General features: G+C 41.4%; 1 protein-coding gene across 2 annotated transcripts; it reads right to left on the bottom strand.

Moving 5' to 3' along the window:
- Positions 1-246: 246 nt before the first annotated feature.
- LOC103706618 (succinate--CoA ligase [ADP-forming] subunit alpha, mitochondrial) lies at positions 247-12,154 on the bottom strand. Of its 2 annotated transcripts, XM_008790770.4 has the most exons (7): positions 11,796-12,154; positions 10,030-10,239; positions 8,851-9,021; positions 8,643-8,766; positions 4,549-4,610; positions 2,178-2,259; positions 247-693 (listed from the first exon to the last, which is right to left on the bottom strand). In XM_008790770.4, exons 1-7 carry the CDS (start codon positions 12,030-12,032, stop codon positions 554-556), a joined length of 1,026 nt encoding a protein of 341 aa, XP_008788992.3. In that variant the 5' UTR covers positions 12,033-12,154; the 3' UTR covers positions 247-553. The 2 variants fall into 2 exon arrangements, with proteins under 2 accessions (XP_008788992.3, XP_088577096.1); XM_088720970.1 differs by lacking the exon at positions 2,178-2,259.
- Between the last annotated feature and the right edge of the window lie 8,100 nt (positions 12,155-20,254).

Raw genomic sequence — 20,254 nt, forward strand, 5'->3', positions numbered from 1 at the left:
AATGATTTCCACAATTCATGCATGTTTCATCATGGACTGTTACCTCAATTTTTTCGTTGAACTACGATGCTTCTGGGCCTACAGTGTAGGGGTTCTCTCCATGAAGCCGAACTCTCGTACCTCTTGTTGTGACATTGCAGAGAAACATCAAATCTTATTCCAGAAATCTGTGTAGTTGTCTACGATAGACTTGAAGACAAGAAGGCATAGTTTATATATACTGCAAGATCCTTAAACAAATGGAGATCCAATAAGACACTAGCTGATTGGATTGCAGATCAAAAGGCACCTATTACGAAGCAATAAGCACGTAAAAGTGTACACTGAGAGGTTTCCGTTCAATTATTGAAAACTGGTTTCCGTTCAATTATTGAAAACTCGTCAAGAAAAAAACAAAGAAAGCCTCAGCTTGGATGGAAAAAGAGAACTAACTTTTGCAAACGTAGGAAAATAAAAATGGTCGAAGTGCGAGCTGCAACGGCACATTAAAGCAGTCATAAGTTGAAAAGATCACTTCCTGACATTTCCACGAGTATAATAATGGGAATGCCTCTTAATCTACAAGTCCACCCTGTTTGAAAACGTCAAGCATAGCAGCACCAATCTTGGCTGGGGACTCAACCACGGTAACTCCTGCTTCTCTGAGGGTCTTTATTTTGTCCTGTGCAGTACCCTTCCCGCCTGACACAATTGCTGCACAAAACCAAAAATACACATACGGTTTAGGAAACCAATTAAAACGAGCATAAGCCAAACATCGTTAGCAATTCATGATCCAGGCAAGACAATCCTTCTGGAGCAGCAGCAGTAATGAGACTCGCTCCAATTATATCAAGCTTTAGGAGAGATTAAAATCAGGAATTCAAATAAGTATGATATTGCTGTCCTTACAGATTAGCAAACAGAACCACACAGGGTATAGCTTGAACTAATGCAGATAGTAATAAGGATATGTCATTGTAACTGAAGTTTGTTGTTAATCTGGAAAGGCAACAAATGTCCTCTGCTCCAAGACTAACCACAATTACAAAGACTACGATGAATTGCTTCATAGTTTCAGGGAGGTCTGTCATACCAAAGAGCCGATGCTGATACTAGAATAAGCAAATGCAAGCAATTCCTGCTAAGCCCCCAGCTAGCTCAGACATCCAAGGGCATGGTGTTGCTAAAAAAAGAAAAAAGCACTGCCCTCCTACATGCCCAAAGAGACCCTTAAACCAACATGACCTGCAATGCTTGAGCCTTTCCTACAATCCATTAGCACCTCCAACGAGTAATTTGCTATTCCCATCTTCAAAGTGTAGTTCCCAAAGAATCTTCTTTAAAGACCACATCCGACAACTCTGGTATATCAACAGGCTAACTATACATCAAAGAATGGCTTAGAACATGTAATAATCAGAGCTATCTAGGTGGTTGGCATGTTTTAAGATGGATAGTTTTTCTGCATGTTTAAGTATTTCTCCTACGGTATGTATTCTTTCTGCACAAAGGGCTCATCTGGAATCTTGTAAGTCTAGAAAATAGACCAAAAACTAGTTTTTTGACAGAGATAATTGTTTATGGGTGTTAATCTATGAATTGTTGTTTGCCTGTCTAGCGCTTTCAAATAGTAACTCAGGCCCTTTCTTATCCTAAATCATCAGCCTTGCTTATGCTAAATCATGACCTTTGAAACCCAGAAATCCTGAAAACTAACAACATAAATCACTCTAAAAAGTTTCCATTTCAACCACTCTAATCTGCATAAGGTATAAGTCCTTCACTTTACCTTTTTTTAATATCTTTAGAAGAAGCTCTTCCAAAATTTAGCCAAACAAATTGCAGTTGTAATAGCAAAGTTATTCCAAAGCTGATCCCTCCTTTTTTATGCCTACATGATTTGAGAAGGCCTCCAGAAAATATTTATCCCAACCAATATTTACTAGCCACCACTCACCCCCTCCAAAAAAAAAGAGAAAAATATCATGTCTCTGCTATATTTTCTACAATATTAAGAGTCAATTTACGAAACCTTCAAAGCTGAGTAATTATAGCAGACTGTTCAAGAATGCACATGATATTTTAGGTTCTTTATTTTATCTGCAAAATGAGGTCCTGGCTACAACTTGAAACCTGTAATGCAGAGAGGAGAGTAAGTAAAATGTCAACAAATTATGTAGGTGATATTGTACAACCTCCAGCATGACCCATGCGACGGCCGGGGGGTGCTGTAAGTCCAGCTATAAATGCAACAACAGGCTTCTCAGTTCCACTTTCCTGTTTAATTTAGAAAGAAACAATGTGAAACATGAAACATTCCCAAGAGGAGAAAAAAATAAAGCGTTAGCAACACAAACAAAGAAATAAGTTGAATTATTATAAAATCACTGATAACTCCTGGGGCAACTGTTATATTCAATTAAGTTAAAATACTGTAACAGCAACCTTTAAGCACCATCTCTATTGCTGATGTAAAAGAAAATAACCAGGACTAACACAGATTGCTGATATAATCTGACTAATTTCCCAGTTTTCATCATTTCATAAGCATTTAAAAACAAGAATTTAGAGCTTACATTGACTCAGCATGTTTAACAGTAGGTAGATCACCAGTTGCTTTTTTTCTTTTTTTGATGAAACTGGCGCATCCTGAATCTAATAATTTTTAAGACTACAGTGCTTGATTTTATCAAAATTTATCTATTTCTCACATCTACAATTTTATAATCATAAATGTTTAGACCATCTTATATATTGACCCAAGGTATTTATCCATGCAATATTAACGTGGCCTTATGAATATAAAATTGAAAAAGCTGAAAGGGCATCTTTCCTTCCACAACATTCCGAAAGCTTCTCTCCCCTGAACCCACAATATGTTACTATATGACCCCACACCACCACCCCCCCAACACACACACACACAAACAAAAAAAAGGTGATTTTTCCAATCCTTTTATGCAACAGATCTGAAGAACCTTAGGGCATTTCTGGCCGTAGCTACAGTAAGGACGTAATTCACTTATTTTCCAATCACAACTGCATTTCAAAAAATCTCTGATTCAGTTCAAACTAATTTGCATGATATGGGCAAACCTTTCTCAGCAATTCCAATTACACATTCACCTTATTCCCTATCATCAATAAATGTAAATTATTTGCTTTCTGAGTACAGTTAGTTCACTCAAGGAGTTGTAATTTCCAAAATATAAAGGCTTAAGAATGCTGATCTTCATTTAGGCTTACCAGAATTACAGTGAAATTCAATAGTAGCAGCCACATAAATCTCTATTGAGATGAGTATTCCCATCTACTGCAGATTTCCTCCAATTTACCCACAAAATTGCCAACATATACTATATAAGATTGTTTCTCCAGGTTAAGAAGACATAAAGCCCAGTCAGTTCTACAAGGTTGCTCACACTTTTTATTCGGATAATGCTTACCACCTTCTATCATGACTTCCTGGAGCAATATATTAGTTCTAACATTATTTTATGAATGAATCTGGTAATTTGCTTTTATTCCAACAATTAAAACCAAAAAAGAAGAAAATTCTACATTTGACATTTCACTCTCTTGAACTCCAAATTGATAGTCTACTACCAATTAATCCAGTTTCTTTTTCAATAATGGCATGTGACAAGGTAACGCCTATCCAACTAATCATTTCAAAACTCTCATTTGTTGATTAACTAGAACTTAAGTCTAAAAACAATAAATGAGTCGGGATATGCATGTGGTGATGGGGAACAAATAAATCTACGCAAACTAGATAATACTTGCAACTATAAGGTTCTAGTTTCAGACTTGAAATCTATGAGAAAGAATTACAACAAAATATGGCAACAAACAGAGTAATGTTTGTAGACATTCAATTCAGTTCTACAACAACAGAGATTGATGAAAACATATTTTCCCATGAATCTGTCTTGCAAGGCTTGATAATTATGGCTATGGTTACAGTTATATGAAGATGCACACAACTTTTTCGCTTCCAAGGTATGCCCATCAATATTATTGAGCATACAACAGAGTTTGGCATAATGTCATGTGAGCAACTTAAGGCATAGCAATGGACAAATAAGTCGTGCCCAAGATGCATCAATGAGAAAGCTAAGTGGGATAAATTAAAATAAAATCTCATGAGTCCAAGAAGAACAGGTCCTTATTACTTTAAGTGTGCCACAAGCAAACTGATCATGATGCTTACAAGTCTGGACTAAGTAATACAGAAACTTTCAATGATAACCAAAAAGCAATTTCTGACAATGTCATAACAAAAGAACACAAATGCGCAAAGTTGCAAATAGAACAGGCAACTTAATTGCCTTCTATCTCATGCTTTTGTAGAACAAGAGACAATAATTTTCCATGACAAGCATAGATGACAACTTCATCTCTGCCTCTCTTTATCAATGACCTCTGGATTTGAAATATTTGTGTTATCTAACATGTAAATACTAAAAAATGAAGTAATAACCATGCAGAAATATTATGAACCAAAAAAAAATGAATATCTCTGTTCTATTTTGTTCATATAAAAGCAATTCAAGCTTTACATACCCGTATTAAAGCTGCAGCATCCTCTTCTGCAGTTCCTCCAATCTCCCCTATTAGGACAATACCTGAAATCCAAACGATGCAAGCAGAATAAGTGATTATATACTAGCATGGCAATTATTCAAATTTTGTTCAGATGTTGGCAATACATCATCAAGCACATGCTGGGAAAAAAAGCTTAGCAAATAGGGCAGAAAATTCATTGAAACAATAATGTTTTAGCAATCTTTTATAAAACTATGGCAGCACAATGATCGAGCAGGATTAAAACCAGTAGAACGCAAAGGCATGTAAATGAACATTTGTTTCTGTGTCCATGTCCATAATTAAGAAAGTCATTACAAGTGCAAGAATAAAGAAACCCATACCATTAAACATTAATCACGGGAGGGCTTAAAACATAGAGGAAAATAAGACGACAACATTGATATATTATCATTCTTTGTAAGGGAAGTTAGCATGTTCTTATGATGACAGCTTAATAAATCAAACTAGCAGAAGCCTCTGGACACATTCAAACTCCAGAACTTCATGAAGTGCGAAAGCCATATGAGCCTTCATATCCACCTCGATGTAACAAGACTTGCAATATCATCAGTCAAGAACATCGAAAAATGAAACAATGATGACAAACATTCTCTTTAAGGGCAAATTAAAATCCAGCATGCAGTGCAAAAACAAGTTGATCAAGCATTGTGCTTGGATGGATAGGTTCTGTAGTCCAATAAACATTGCAAAAAGCAAACGTAGTTGAAGTTGGATATGATGGCCATTTAGCATAAACATAAACAATGACTCCTACAATTATGTAGATAGGCCAGATGTTGGAAATGAAGGAAAAAAATTGGAGTTGTTCAAGCAACTTATAGTAAGTAGAGCAATCATGCAGGTCATTTCTAGTCAGTGTGGTTTAAGAAAATGCTCAGCCTTGAATTCAATTTGAATTCAAATACATCAATAAACATACAAACCCATGCCAACCAGTTTAGTTCCAGCTCAAGTCTAGGTCAACTTGGACAGGGTTAAAAGACTCAGGCTCTGTTTGGTTCCCATATAGACTAGAATAAAGTTTACAGTTGAAGCTTTATTCAATAACTAAAATATATCCTGCGAGATGCGCGAGATGCAGCTTTTTTTTCTTTTTTCCAAGTATTCTTGAAAATATAGAATAGATATAATAGAATAGATAATAGAATACAATAGATATAAGAGCCAAGTTATTTTCTAAAATAAATTTTTAATATTAGTATTATGATATGTTATCGTTATACAAAATTCTAATAGTATATGTATCTCTATCAATATAGTAAAATAAACCCGCATGATGCATGGGATGTAGTTTTTTCTACTTCTTCCAACTATTCTTGAAATGCAATATATAATAGATATAATAGAATATATAATAGAAATAGAATACAATATAATAGATAAAAAGCCAAGTTATTCTATAAAATAATTTTTTGATATTAGTATTAGATAATAGTATATTATAAAATAATAAGAACATGATCCAACTTGCATATAATAAGAAACAGAAAAGTATTGCATCTAGGGGATATGTAAATGCAATATTGCAGGGTCATTAGTGTTTGTACTTTCACTTAAAATCCTGATCATAAAAATGCCATAGAAATTTATAAAACATTAGTGTAATCTCATGACCTACATGGGATATGGCAGGGTACATTTAATAAATATGGTTGCTAATAATACAATTAATTTCTATATTTAATATTATTGATGAAAAGCTTTTATTTAAAATGATTTAATATGATATTATATTGTTATATTGTGACAGAAAAAATGTATTAAATAAAAGCTCTATTTATTATCCAAAATAAAGAGCTTTGTTAATAACGCTATTGATATGGACGTACACGTGGCGAATGGAAAACTTTGCATAAGTAGAGCATCCATTTTAGTATATATATATTAGATGAGGGACATTTTTGGATTTTAAAAAAAATAAGATGCACCTTTTCAGTACTTATTTGGCTTTACCAATGTTAAAACTTCTCTTTATTCTTGCCGGGGTGAGGGGTTGGGGGTAGGGTGGGTGCAGGTGGGGGGAAAGGGCTGAACAGTTTTACCTAGTTAACGAGAAATGAGTACCTTTTTGGGAAAAAGTTATTCAAATATCCTAGTTAAAATTATTTGGGAACCAAATGGGGCCTTAAACTATCATAAAATAATTGGAAAAAATTTATAATAGTAATAACTATGTCCACCTAAACTGTAGCACCTTCACAACCGCCTTAGTCCCCAGTTCTCTCCCTTCTAAATAGGAGATGTATCCCTAAAATAATGGAATAAGCATCTCAAATACTCTTGAACTGACTAAATAAGATATAAGGAAAAAGATCATTTGCGAAAACAAAGCCAAATGAAGAACAATTAAATGGTTTAGAAAAAAGGACCTCAGTGCAATAAGCAGGCCCTTCACTACCATTAATATGAAAGCCCGAACTACACAAAAGCTTCTTTTACTGGAACAACCACTAGCTACAGACCATATCAATTCTCTAGGCTACATAGGAAAGCGTCCTTCAGTTTAAAACTTCACGCATATTTTCTTTTTGAACCTATTTGAATGAGATGCAGCTCCCTTAGTTCTCTAATAGGTTTTCAACTCATATATAAGGGGCAATGTTCTATAAGGCGGACAGTGGACACAAAGCAACCAGGGGTATTCATGGCATGAAGTTGATGATTGGCACCATATACCCAAGGCAGGCTACTGAGACATTAACATTTGTTATCCTACTAAGTACCTAATAGTCAATATGTCACATGATCTTCATGCATAAAGATAACAAAAAGAACCATCAATGACAAACCTATGAAACATGACAGGAATGAACAATGAACATATAGGTGCATGATTTGATGCAACATCATCGACCTGACATTATAACATCATCTCAACATCCCACAAACTAATATATCACCATCCACCAAACATAACAACATTATTTACAAAATAATGATGTGCATAATCATACAAAAATGACAGAATAAAAATTCAACAGTCACATAAGACCAACTACAGAATTTAAAAAAAAAAAATCCATGATCAGATAACATTGTCCACCAAATGGGGATAACTAGATGGTGTTGATTCCAACTAGTTATCTTTTTATTTCTGATGCATATTTGCATTCTTTATCTTAGCTTTTAGATAGTCTCCCCTTGCGTTCTTTGCTTCAGCCCTTGCTAAAGCCCATCAAAGCCAGATTATCAAATGATACCTCAAACCATCACTTCTTGCACAGAACCCCCAATGACAGTCACTTTGTAGCTCACTTTAAATCAAAAATTGGATCTACCTAGAAAATAATGACAAAATTCCATTTCAGTCCAGCAAACAAAAAACCCAAGAAACCTTGTATTCAAAACCTTTTGCTATCCCTGCATGCAACCAAGACCCAAAGGTGGAGACTGAAACATGCAATGCCTCACTAACAATTCAGAACCTCACCAGAACTAAAACAAAAACAAATACCAGTCTACTCCCATCCAAATCAAGCAAAGACTAGCCTGGTTAATCCAGAATTCCAGATGATCCACTAAAATCATTTCTAACCTAATTTGCCGCTAATCTGGGTTGAACATCCGAAGATATTATGATTAGAAAAGCAAGTGTACAGTATACTGTTCAGGAAGCATCAGGTACTGATGGACACAATGGTGTATCCTGTTAAAGATAAATATAATGTCCCAAACTACCTGTTCACACCCACCCATACAGATAACGGCAGCACTACCTGTTCAACCATCAGATGTAGGTCGAGTGGTTTTGAGGACCCAGCCAGCTCTCACCTGGACTGAACTATTCAGTTGCTATTTCAGCTTGAAGCCAGTTCATCAGCCAGTCCAATGATAACTTTTAAATGAAGGAACATAACCCTTTTATGTATTTAATATTAAGCAGGCACCTTCCCATCAATGTGATGAAAGAAGCATCATTTTAATATGCAAACAAAGGGAAATAATGTAAATATGATGGACAGCTTAACCAAACAACAGTATGGTGCTCGGATGGTTGAAAAAATAGATAGATGTATACAGGATAAACTTCAGAGTTGCAAATAGATAACCTTCGGTTTGAGGATCTTCAAGGAACCTAGTTATGCAATCAACAAAATTTGTCCCATTGAAAGGGTCGCCCCCAATACCTACACAAGTTGACTGTCCTAGACCAACAACAGTTGTTTGAAAAACCTGTCATCGAAATATAAAAAAATAATTAGCTCATATAAACCTATCCTAGATGTTTAACATATTGAGATAAGCAAAAGGTCATACCGCTTCATAGGTTAGGGTACCAGATCGAGATACAATCCCTACACGCCCTGGCTTGTGGATATACCCAGGCATTATTCCAATTTTGCATTCTCCAGGCTTGATAATGCCAGGGCAGTTTGGCCCGATAAGTCGCGTTTTTGATTGCTTGTTAAGAGCAGCCTTCACCCGAACCTGATACCCAAAAGGTCACTATACAGGCTATATACAAGAAACAGAAACTTGCAATACATATAATTTATGCACATCTTAATGTGCAGAGGCTGCAATGCTCATGTTATCGAGTTTTACATCTTAATGTGATTGCAGTTGGATTAATTTGATCATTAATTAAATTAAGAGATCTGAGTCATCATATATCCCTCAAATTAGCTACATATATAAGAACAGATCTTGTAACTAAAAAGGAAAAAGGTGTAAAAATTATATAGAGTTAATGACAAGTACAAAACCCATGTGCACAAGTGTGCTGATACAACATATGTGCACACCAATGCAGTAAAACTAAATATCTGCAACATGTTGTGTTTACGTTCACGCACTTGTAACAGACCAATCATATGAAGTGATTATTTGCCAATGATATATTTCTGAACTATATGGCCTGAGAAAAAAAACAGCATAAACATGCACTAGAAAATTAAAATTTCCACTCAAGTACTGTCTTAGTTTGACTATATCGTTATCCATCCCAGTCATGAAGTAAAAATGCTAACATCTATGATTTATGAAAATGCAATAGGACATCATGCAGTAATCTTTGGAATGCAGATAAGATCAAGCTCTTATCATCAAAGAAACTCAAAATAAAGAACACGTCATAATTGGAGCTGATTGTGGTGTGACAAATGAAGGAAAAGATAAAAATGGAAAATTGTTTATTCAGGAGGAACGTTTTCCATTCAGTTAAAAGGACGTCAGCAGGTGCTCATTTGAAAACTCCAAAAAGGTTGCATGAAAATTTTCATGATATTGCAAATTAATTCTCCCATGTATGCCTCCCATATATGTAAAAACCTCTTGCAGATTTATATACTTCATGTATTATGCATGTTTCCTCTTACTTTTTGGGAAAAAAAGAAAAAAGTATGAACCATAGTAAAATAGAAAACGTGAAAAACATTCCTCCTGATTCTGTTAGACAAAAAAAAAAGAAAGAAGGTAAGAAGAATGCTCCCTTACCATGTCATGCTGTGGAATTCCTTCGGTGATGCACACAACGAGATCTAATTCAGCTTCCATCGCCTCCAATATTGCAGCAGCAGCAAAAGGCGGAGGAACATAAATAACTGATGCATTAGCTTTTGTCTCAGCCTTTGCTTCTGCTACTGTGTTGAACACTGGAAGACCCAAGTGTTCAGTTCCACCTTTCTTAGGTGTCACTCCACCAACCTGTTATAAGTATATAGAAAAATATCTCAAACTGAACTATACTACCATCCCAGCAATCAAACAAGGACTTTATAAACTATTATCTATGGTGCAAATGTTTTGGAATTTTATAATAAATACACAGAGCAAAAAATTGTTGGTACTGAGCTACTAAAACAGCAGCAAAAAAAGGATGGAGTGCACAAAGATCAATTTCTTCAATCATCTTAAAGTTCACCTCTTTTCAGCCAATCAGGATCCTTTGCTAAGTGCACATTAACTTAGAATTCATTAGTAAGATGAATTGAAAACTTATGCTACCATGCACAAATTCTAACCAGTAAAAGAAGTAATGCAGCGACTGGGTTACAGGGGAATTCCTAAAGGAGTTCTTGTCTCATGAGAATATAAATCAGGACCTTGGAGAAGAAGAGCTCAACCTACAGCAGAATGTAAACATTTAGGGGCTGTTTGGATGCCAAAGCGGATTATCCACAGATTACCCATCACATGATGGAATTGTTCACCTGAAATGTGGCACAAAAAAGAGGAAGTCTCAAAGAATCTTCCCGCGATCCTTCAATCCTGATTTTTCTCAGATAAAATAAATCACTTCTCAAATGGTTTGCTTGGGATAAAAAAATCTGAATAAATGTTTCCATTGGAAGGACTGACCCCTCCAGCTGCCACTCTCCCCTTCTTCTTTCTTATCTGCAAAAGTGTCTCCAACTTAATCTCTGCCAGAAGATCTTATGGGTCTGATAAGATCTTCCAGCATTTAAACAGGCAAGCAGAATTTGATACATTGTGAGGCGCAAAGGAGGCCAGGGATGGAGACTAGAATTATGGACCTCTCTCCTAATTCAAATAACCTTCCTTGATATCATTGATTTTTTTTTCTTTCCTTAATTATGATATCTAAATATAAAGCATGGAGAAGAACAGTTTTGTTGACTTCCATGACATTAATAAAGAGGAATTGGAAATGTGACGCTGCTACTGGAGGTCCCAAGCCCAGATGAAAGGGAGGAACGGTGAAGTTAAGCTGACCTATTCTGTTGCATCATGTAACTTAATACAAATGAATATGAGAATGAAGGATTTGAGCCAACTCCAAAACCATTGGGAAAGGGCTTGATTACTATGATTATCGTGACAACCCATCCCATCTGTAACCAACTGAAAAAAATAACATTGTATTCTTACTCTCACTAGCAGCCTAAATTCCTATACACAAAAGATAAAAAGTAAAATCACTGCAAGACATCATTTATCAACTGCAAAATAAATCAATAGAAAGATTCAACGGCGAGCAGCTGCAATGTCGGAATGCTCCCCACGTTGATCTACAGCGAAAATTACCAAAATATTATGACATCCACCTCTAAACAAATAAATCACAACAACCCATCTCGGAAATAAAATTGGAGAGGAAATCATATGAAGCAAATCACTGAAACTTTGAAACCAACCCGCGATCGGACCCATCAAAAAAGGCAAGAACCATTAAAGAAGATTTATAGGTAAAATAACTTCCACGAATCGACGAGGAAATAGAGGGAGAGGAAGGGGCGAACCATCTTGGTGCCATACTCGATGGCCTGCTCGGTGTGGAAGGTGCCGTTCTTGCCGGTAATCCCCTGGCATATGACGCGGGTGTTCTTGTCCACAAAAACGGCGGGCGGCGGGGGCGCCGCCGCCGCCGCCAAGTGGCGGCGGGACTGGGAGGAGAGAGAAGAGGAGACGGAGGGCTTGGGCTGGGAAACGAGCTTGGAGGCGAGGGATCCGACCAGCTTCACGGCCTGGCGAGACATGGCTGGGTGCTGTTTCGCCCCCGTAAAGCGCCGCTAAGCCCCCCTCTTCTTTGGAGTTCTCACTTCTTTTCTCGAGATCAAAATTTGTAACGCGTACCGGTCGCAAGGAACATAGTTGCCGTTGTGTACTCATATTAGCGTTATATAGGGTCTTATATGTAAGTATGCATGGTTTGCCGGCACGAGACTTGTTCTTCACATTTTTACAACCGACTCCTCTCCCATTTTTATTATTACAAAGATACCGCCACCAGGGGACGTTTACCGGCTTGGCGGCTTCTGATTTCCGAAACTCTTTTTGATACGTACATTTAACCATAAACCCCTATCTTAGTATAAATATCACATAAATCCCTTTTTTAAAACCACCGCTACGACCAATGCTGTTAATAATTTTATCTTCCAGTAAATTGATCAGGTTCGAACTGTCCATGTTGCAATTGCAGAGCAGAAGACCTTACAGACTGCTGATTCCGTTGAAAGCTTTTCTCTCAACGTTGAAGGAGGACCATAATAATTCTACGCTCGGTCATATGCTAATCCTCTACACTTACATTGCTTATGAGATTTGGAGGGCTATAAATAAATGTGTCCAAGGTTGTTCTGTTACCTGTTTAACAGATTTAACTCAAGCAAAAGGATATACTGCTGCAATTAGTTCATCCGTAAACCAAGGGCCAACGGAGATATGGGTTTCTCACTATCCCACCCATTCTTTGAAGATTAATTTCACATGAAAACCCCCCACTGATGGTGTCTTTGATATCAACTTTGATGGCAGCATATCTGAGAAGGACAGGAGCAGAGGTGCTTCGTCGACCGGAACATGCAATTAATTGCTATCGGTGCGAAGCTTGCGACGGAGCTCAGAGCAGCACGGGAGAGATTAGTATTTTTTTTATTCATCTTCAAGATTAGCTGGAATGCTGTGGCACTAATATCCCTTCTTGGTATCTATAGTTTGACCATTCAGGCCGATCTCTTCAGTACCACACATTTTTTTCTGAAAAGGCAATAGTGTTTTGATCGTGTGATCTCACACATCACTCATCCTACTTGTAATCATGCAACGTTTTATGGAAGTCTTGTAAAAACTCAGGCCTCGCCCAAAATACCTAGCCGGAAGGTATTATTTAGGTTAAGGATTTAATTCCATTCAAATTTAATCACAAACACCACAATCGACCCATGGTCAACCCTAATAGATCCGTGCTGCAGTGTCTCCTAGTCCACATAAATTATGAGTCGAATCTGCTCTGATACTATTTGTAACAACTCAAGATCTTACCCAAAATAGCTAGTCGGAAGATATTATTTGAATTCTTTAATCTTGTATAAGTACTCAAGATCTACTCAGCAAATAACCGATGTGGGATTAAATACACGCTCGCACGATCCTCATAAGTCTCTTGCTAGTTGTCCTCCTAGTTTTAAGGATAGCCGATGATTTTGGGTGTAGCTACACCAGGACTATATAATGCGTGCTTGTCATCTACATCAAGAGACCAATACTAGCTTGTTATGTGATCATTCATCTGTGGGAAATATAAACTATGGTGCGAGAAATTACTAAATAAAACACATAGGGGGTGGAAGATGTCAACCAAGGCAGAATCTTGGGCCTCCTCAATCATTGTGTTGAAGCATCACTTGTCTTGTCATTCCAAGACTATGAGGACAGGATGATGGCATTATGGAAAGAGGAAAATCATGGTTAGATCCCTTTATGCAAGATTAAGGTGGTTAGAGCATTGAATGTTAAAAAAGCATTGCAACCTTATATTGTAATTGTCCTGCATGGTCTAAATGACTAGCAAACATATGGTCATGGGGCTAATAAAGCAACATGAAAGAGATAGGCCCTAGGTATTTTAGACTAACATAAGACAAATACATAGCATGCTCCTATAGCTACTTTCTCTAGCATGGAATGGACAGGAAAAACCTAATGTTATTTTACAATTCAATTATTGATCTCCTTTTCATGAAAAAGGAAAGAAAAACCGACATTTTGATATGTGATGGATAAATAGCATGGCAAAAATTCACCCAACTAGAAAACCCAACCCGACCCTGCCCTATTTGGGCTGGGGTTCGGTCAAGTTTTATATTATTATTATTACTACTACTACTACTTAGAGTGGAGAATGATCAATATTTTATAATCTAAAAACTCTTAATTGATCAATTATGGATAAAAGCTTTGACTTGACTCTCGTTGTGAGGATAAAATTCTTTCTAGATTGAAATAATTTAGGTTGGGCTACATCATGATTTGGATTTTTTTCTAGTGACTCGTTTTTGTGGATGCTAATTGTTCAAATCATTTTACTAATTAGTTAGTAAGAATTGTAGATAACAGATTTGGTAGGCTATTTTAAGTTTATTAAGCACTGAATATTGCAGAATAAATTAGGTTAGGGTTGAATGAATGGACTAAAATGACCCATGAGTGAGTATGAATTGAGAGGTTTTGACCTAATATTGGTTCTGCTTATATATGGTTCACGGTTTTATATATCAATTATCCTTACTTTTGATAAGACATAACCTATTGCCATCTATACCGATAAATAAACAAAAAGAATTGTTGAACCATTCCCATCATATTGCTGGAGGTGAAAAGTGCATGAAGATGATCGAGATACTGCTCATACTTATGCTTGCATGTACTATTTTTGGCTTTGTAACTAAGCATATTGTTCTCCATATTTAGTGTACAATGTGTGTTAGCTTTTTTCCCTGCACATGTAGCATAATATATGATGGGAGGCAAAATGGATCGTCCTACTCTGGTATGGAGTCACCTAATTCTGGCCGAGCAGATCTCAGAGCCGAGCAGGCCGAAGAGGCTCCCTTGACCAAAGGTACAACAAAGTCCAAGGTTCGGGGCGCCCTGCAGTGTCGACCGCGAGTTGAAGAGGCTCCCGCGACTGCAAGCAACGACGCCTCGCCAAGAGTCGAGCAGACCTCAGTCCCGCCAAGAGCCAGGCCGACCTCAGCCTGCCAAAGGCTGAACCGATCTTAAGGAGGAGGTCAGGCCGACCTCAGCCCGCCAAAGGCCGAACCGACCTTAAGGAGGAGGCCAGGCCAACCTCAGCTCACCAAATGCCGAGCTGACCTCCACTAGAGGCCAAAGTCGACCTCGCCAAGCACACGTCGCGGCCTCCAAGCCTATCCGACCTCGCTCGCAGTCGAACCTGAGCGCACGCCCACGCTCGCACACATAGCCGAACATTCCAGCCTGGCCAGCCCCTTACTTGCTGGCCACGCCATGACGTGCCAACCAAGGGCTACACCTACCAAGGGTCACATTCCACCGCATCTGCCAACACGCTATCTCTAGCTATTGGCCAGCTGATCACATCTTAGCCCGAGATTTCAGATAACAGGAGGCACCGTCAGCCTAAAAAAAGAAGGTAGGGAAGGCCCTTAGTAAGCTTGACAAGTTTTTACAGGCCATTATAAGCTATTTTAAGGTACAAAAGGCCATCTAAGCCACTCAGAAACTTCTCCAAAAGTTTGGCTAACTTAGCCATCAGAGGGCCTTCACCGAAATCCCTGGACAAGGCTTTGTGCAGGTACCCCGGCATGCGGAAGGTGGCCTTCTTTCTCCATCCTGGCCGACGTCTTCTCATCTTCTTCCGGCATGGTCACCCTTAGGCCAGTTTTCAACCACAACATTTGGCGCTAGAGGAAGAGCCTGAGTCGTGATCATGATACTAAGGAGTCGAGGAGCTTCTAACGCATCGAGGCACCAGGTACCAACTCCCAAAAACTCACTCCAAAGCCCGCCCCCTGCGGCACTGGCGGATCAAACCCCTCAAGTCCCGCCAAAGCAGTTCAGTCTGCTCGTCCAACAAGTCCAGTCACTCACTGTGGCCATCCAAGACCTGCAGCAGGCAAGAGCCCAGCCTGCGCCCCCTCCTTACAGGTGTGAGTCCATAGGACGGCACTCGCGATGCCATTCCCCTGCCAAGCAGCACGATGGCCGACGAAGGGGAGCGTTGCCACTACCGAAACTTCCGCCGAGCTCGATCCCCAAGCCCAGAGGGCTTATCACATAGCCATTGCCCGAGAGCCTGCGCCGAAGTTTGAAGCCCTAAGCTCGAGAACAACCATCAAAGATGGGGTCCGCCCCAATCCGAGCTCGATCCAAAAAAAGAAGAGGCTTCTGGATAGTCTCAGATCTTACATCTCGATAGCTCCTCGACCTCGGGGGGCAGCAGCGTAGGCCACTCCCTTGCCAGCCGAGAAGGAATCTGCAGGAGCCACCAAGCCAACAATGACGCCCCGGAGCCAAGTTCGGGGCGCCTAGCAGTGTCGACCACAAACCCAAGGGCTTCCTCGACCACAGGTATCTACAACTATGGAATCAACAATGCGCCCCAGAGCTGAGCTCGGGGCACCCTGTAGTGTCGACCACAAGCCCAAGGGTTCCCTCGACCGTAGGTATCTACGGCGACAGAATCTACAATGACGCCCCTAAGCCGAGCTCAGGGCGCCCTACAGTGTCGACCGTGAGCCCAAGAGGCTTCCTCGTCTGCAAGTATCTACGACAACGAAATCTACAATGATGCCCCTGAGCCGAGCTCGGGGCACCCTGTAGTATCGACCACGAGCCCAAGGACTCCCTCGACCGTCGGTATCTACGACGACAGAATTTACAATGACGTCCCGGAGCCGAGCTTGGGGCACTCTGCAGTGTCAACCGCAAGCCGAAGAGGCTCCCTCAACCGCAGATATTTACGACGACGAAATCTACAATGACATCCCAGAGCCGAGCTCGGGGCGCCCTGCAGTGTCGACCGCGAGCCCAAGAGGCTCCCTCGACCGTGGGTATCTACGACAATGGAATCTACAATGACTCCCCTTAGCCGAGCTCGGAGAGCCCTGCAGTGTCAACTACAAGCCCAAGGGCTCCCTCAACTGTAGGTATCTACAACGAAGAAATCTGCAATGACGCCTTGGAGCCGAGCTCGGGACACCCTGCAGTGCCGACTGCGAGCTCAAAAGCCTCCCTCGACCGCAGGTATCTACGACGACATAAACTACAATGACACTCCGGAGCTGAGCTTTGGGTGCCCTGCAGTGTCGACCGCGAGCCTAAGAAGCTCACTCGACTGTAGATATCTATGACGACTGAATCTACAATGATGCCCCAAAGCTGAGCTCGGAACGCCCTACGATGTCGACCGCACGCCCAAGGGCTCACTCGACTGCAGGTATCTATGATGATTGAATCTACAATGACGCCCCAAAGCCGAGCTCGGAGCGCCCTGCAATGTCGACTACGCGCCTAAAGGCTTCCTCGACCGCAGGTATCTACGACAACGGAATCTACAATGATGCCCTTGAGCCAAGCTCAGGGCACCCTGCAATGTCGACCGTGAGCCCAAGAGGCTCCCTCGACCACATGTATCTACGACGACAGAATCTACAATGATGCGCCTGAGGCGAGCTCAGCATGCCCTATAGTGTCGACCACGAGCCCAAGGGGCTCCTTCGACCGTAGGTATCTACAACGACGGAATCTACAATGACACCCCTGAGCCGAGCTCGAGCCCTGCAGTGCCGACCATGAGCCTAAGGGCTTCCTCAACCGCAGGTATCTACGATGACAGATTCTACAATGACACCCCAAAGCCGAGCTTGGGGTGCCCTGCAATGTCGACCGCGAGCCCAAGAGGCACCCTCGACCGTAGGGTCTATGACAACGGAATCTACAATGACGCCCTGGAGCCGAGCTCAGGGTGCTCTGCAATGTCGACCGCGAGCCTAAGGGCTCCCTCGACCGCAGGTATCTACAACGATGGAATCTACAATGACGACCCTGAGCCGAGCTTGGGGCGCCTTGCAGTGTCGACCGTGAACCTAAGGGCTCCCTCGACCGCAGGTATCTACAACGACGGAATCTACAATGATGCCCCAAGCCTGAGCTCGGGGCGCTCTGCTGCACCGACCGCAAGCCGAAGAGTCTCCCTCAACCCCAAAAAAACTTAAGAGCACCTCGACCTTAATCCGCACGCGCCAAATTAAAGCCTAAAAAGATCTACAAGGTCAAAAGACATCAAAATCTACGACGACCCTCTACTGAAAAGATACCCTGGTAAACTACAATGAAAGTTAAATAGGGTTCCGAGCTCAGAAGCCCGAAGCATACCTGATGTCCGACCTCAACGCCTAAAGTGCACGAACGAACGAACTTGGAAGCAGTGAGCTCTTCATCGACTTGCAAGACTATTCTAAATCCAAGTTGGAAGCAAATGCCAAGCGCAAAAATCCAAGACATGAAGCAAGACAAGCTCAAGCACACAGAGAAAAAGTGTACTTGGAGAAAAAGTATGCTTTATTGATGTTAAAAGGCCAAGTACAAAAGATACAAACCTTGAGGTCGGTTTGAATAAAAAACAGGTCAACTACAAAAAGACCTAAGTAGCCTGCTTTACAAAAATGGCAAAAAAAGGAAAAGAAAATAGGAGGTAAAGCTCAGGCGACATGCGTAGTCTAGGGCCCGACCTCTGCAGTAGCCCCAACTCCTACCTCAGCAGAGGCCTCAGGAGCATCCCCGTCCACGTCGGTGATGAGCTCGTGCAACTCAGCAAGCTCGCCCACTTCAGCCGTGATCGCAGACTTTGCGGCTCCAGCCAGAAGCGGATGAAGGCCGTTGAAGTCGACTAGCAGAGTCGCTGTGCTTGATCGCGTCAGTTCTCGAAACTCCAGATCAGGCCATCAGTGGCCTCCTCCACCAGCTTTTCCAGATATGCCTTGGATTGGCAGTAATTCTGAATGGCCTCCCAGACCTGCTCCTCGGTCAACCTAGCGAGCTGTTTGGCTTTGTACTTCTGGCCGGCTAGTGCAGCCTCAAGCTCAGAAATCGACCTTCGACGGTTTGAAGCGCCGAACGAGCTTGGTCGCGCTCAAGCTCCACCTCCTAAATCCGAGTGAGCCCGACCACGATCTGAGCTTCGGTTGTCTTCACCCTCTCCTTGGCCTCTTGTTGTCGTTGCTTGGCAGCCGTCGCCTGGGCCTCGACCTCCTGCTTCTATCGCTCGATGGCCTCAACTTTTGACCGAGACGACCTCTCCCAGTCCCGGTAGTTGGATGCGGCGGTTACCAACATGCCAATCACATGAAGGTGCTGACACAAGAAACAAAACATTAGCCGAGGTCGAGCATTTGGAAAAATATAAAAGTAAGAGTATGACATTACTCACCAGGACGCTAGTAGAATATGCTTGAGCGACGAAGCCCTCGAACCCCAGTTGCTCCAGCTGTTCTCGGTCGGCTAGAAGCGTGGCACCACGAAAGACCTCGCGAGCAACGTCGCTAGATTCGAGGGCCAAATCGCCCTTGAATAGTTGATTCCCGGGTAGGAATGGTGTCCTCCCGGGCTCGGAGGGAGCGGGCTCTCAAGGAGCTCGAGGCCCCAGAAGAAGTTGGGACCCTAGAAGGAGCCGGGACCCCGAGTCAACTCCTAGGCTCAAGACACGATCTCCGCAATCGGATGACCTTGCGGGCCCTCTGAATATCGCCGCCAGGCGCTGCGATTGCTTGTTCCATCGCAGCCCCCCTTGAGCCACTTCTTCAATCGGCGGGAGCAGCTCGGCTTCAGGAGCGGGCTCGCCCCACATGGCACCAAAGGAAGAATCGACTCTTCGACCTCGGCTTAGGCTGAGCTCCACCCAAGGCGGCCGCCCTCTTATTATATTTGGCCATCATGGTCTCGTCGCTGAAGATCATTCCAGCAATTTCTGACAGCAAGAACCTCAATGAAAATCAAGTATGAGAAAAAGAAAAAGAAAGAAAAATGACTTCGTCGTCCTTACCCTCGAGATGAGCCGAACACAGGCCGATGTTTACTAAGGCCTCCTCAGTGAGCAACTCGAAAAGCTTCAGATTTCCTCCCAGCCCAAGCAGCCTGTCCAGAATCCCCTGCTCGGACTATGATAACTTGGGGGCTTTATTGTTCGCCGTGGTCAATGGCGAGCCCCAGGTCGGATCAAACTCTCACGACCGTTCGGAAGTCAAGAAGAAAAATTTATCTTCCACCCATGAATAGAGGAAGGAGCACCTCGAAAGAGTATGCGGCCTCTTCGAAAAGAAAAGTACCACCACCCTTTGTCTGCAGGGCTAGCTTTCAACACAAAGCAAGCCCGAAAGACATTTACCGAGGTGGGAAAATCGTGAGCGAGGCAAAGAGAAAGGAAGCCGATGATCAT

The sequence above is a fragment of the Phoenix dactylifera genome, chromosome 1 (assembly GCF_051530095.1).
Source record: "Phoenix dactylifera cultivar Ajwa chromosome 1, Ajwa_hap1_PhDact_Kaust_v1.1, whole genome shotgun sequence".
Taxonomy (NCBI): Eukaryota; Viridiplantae; Streptophyta; class Magnoliopsida; order Arecales; family Arecaceae; genus Phoenix; species Phoenix dactylifera.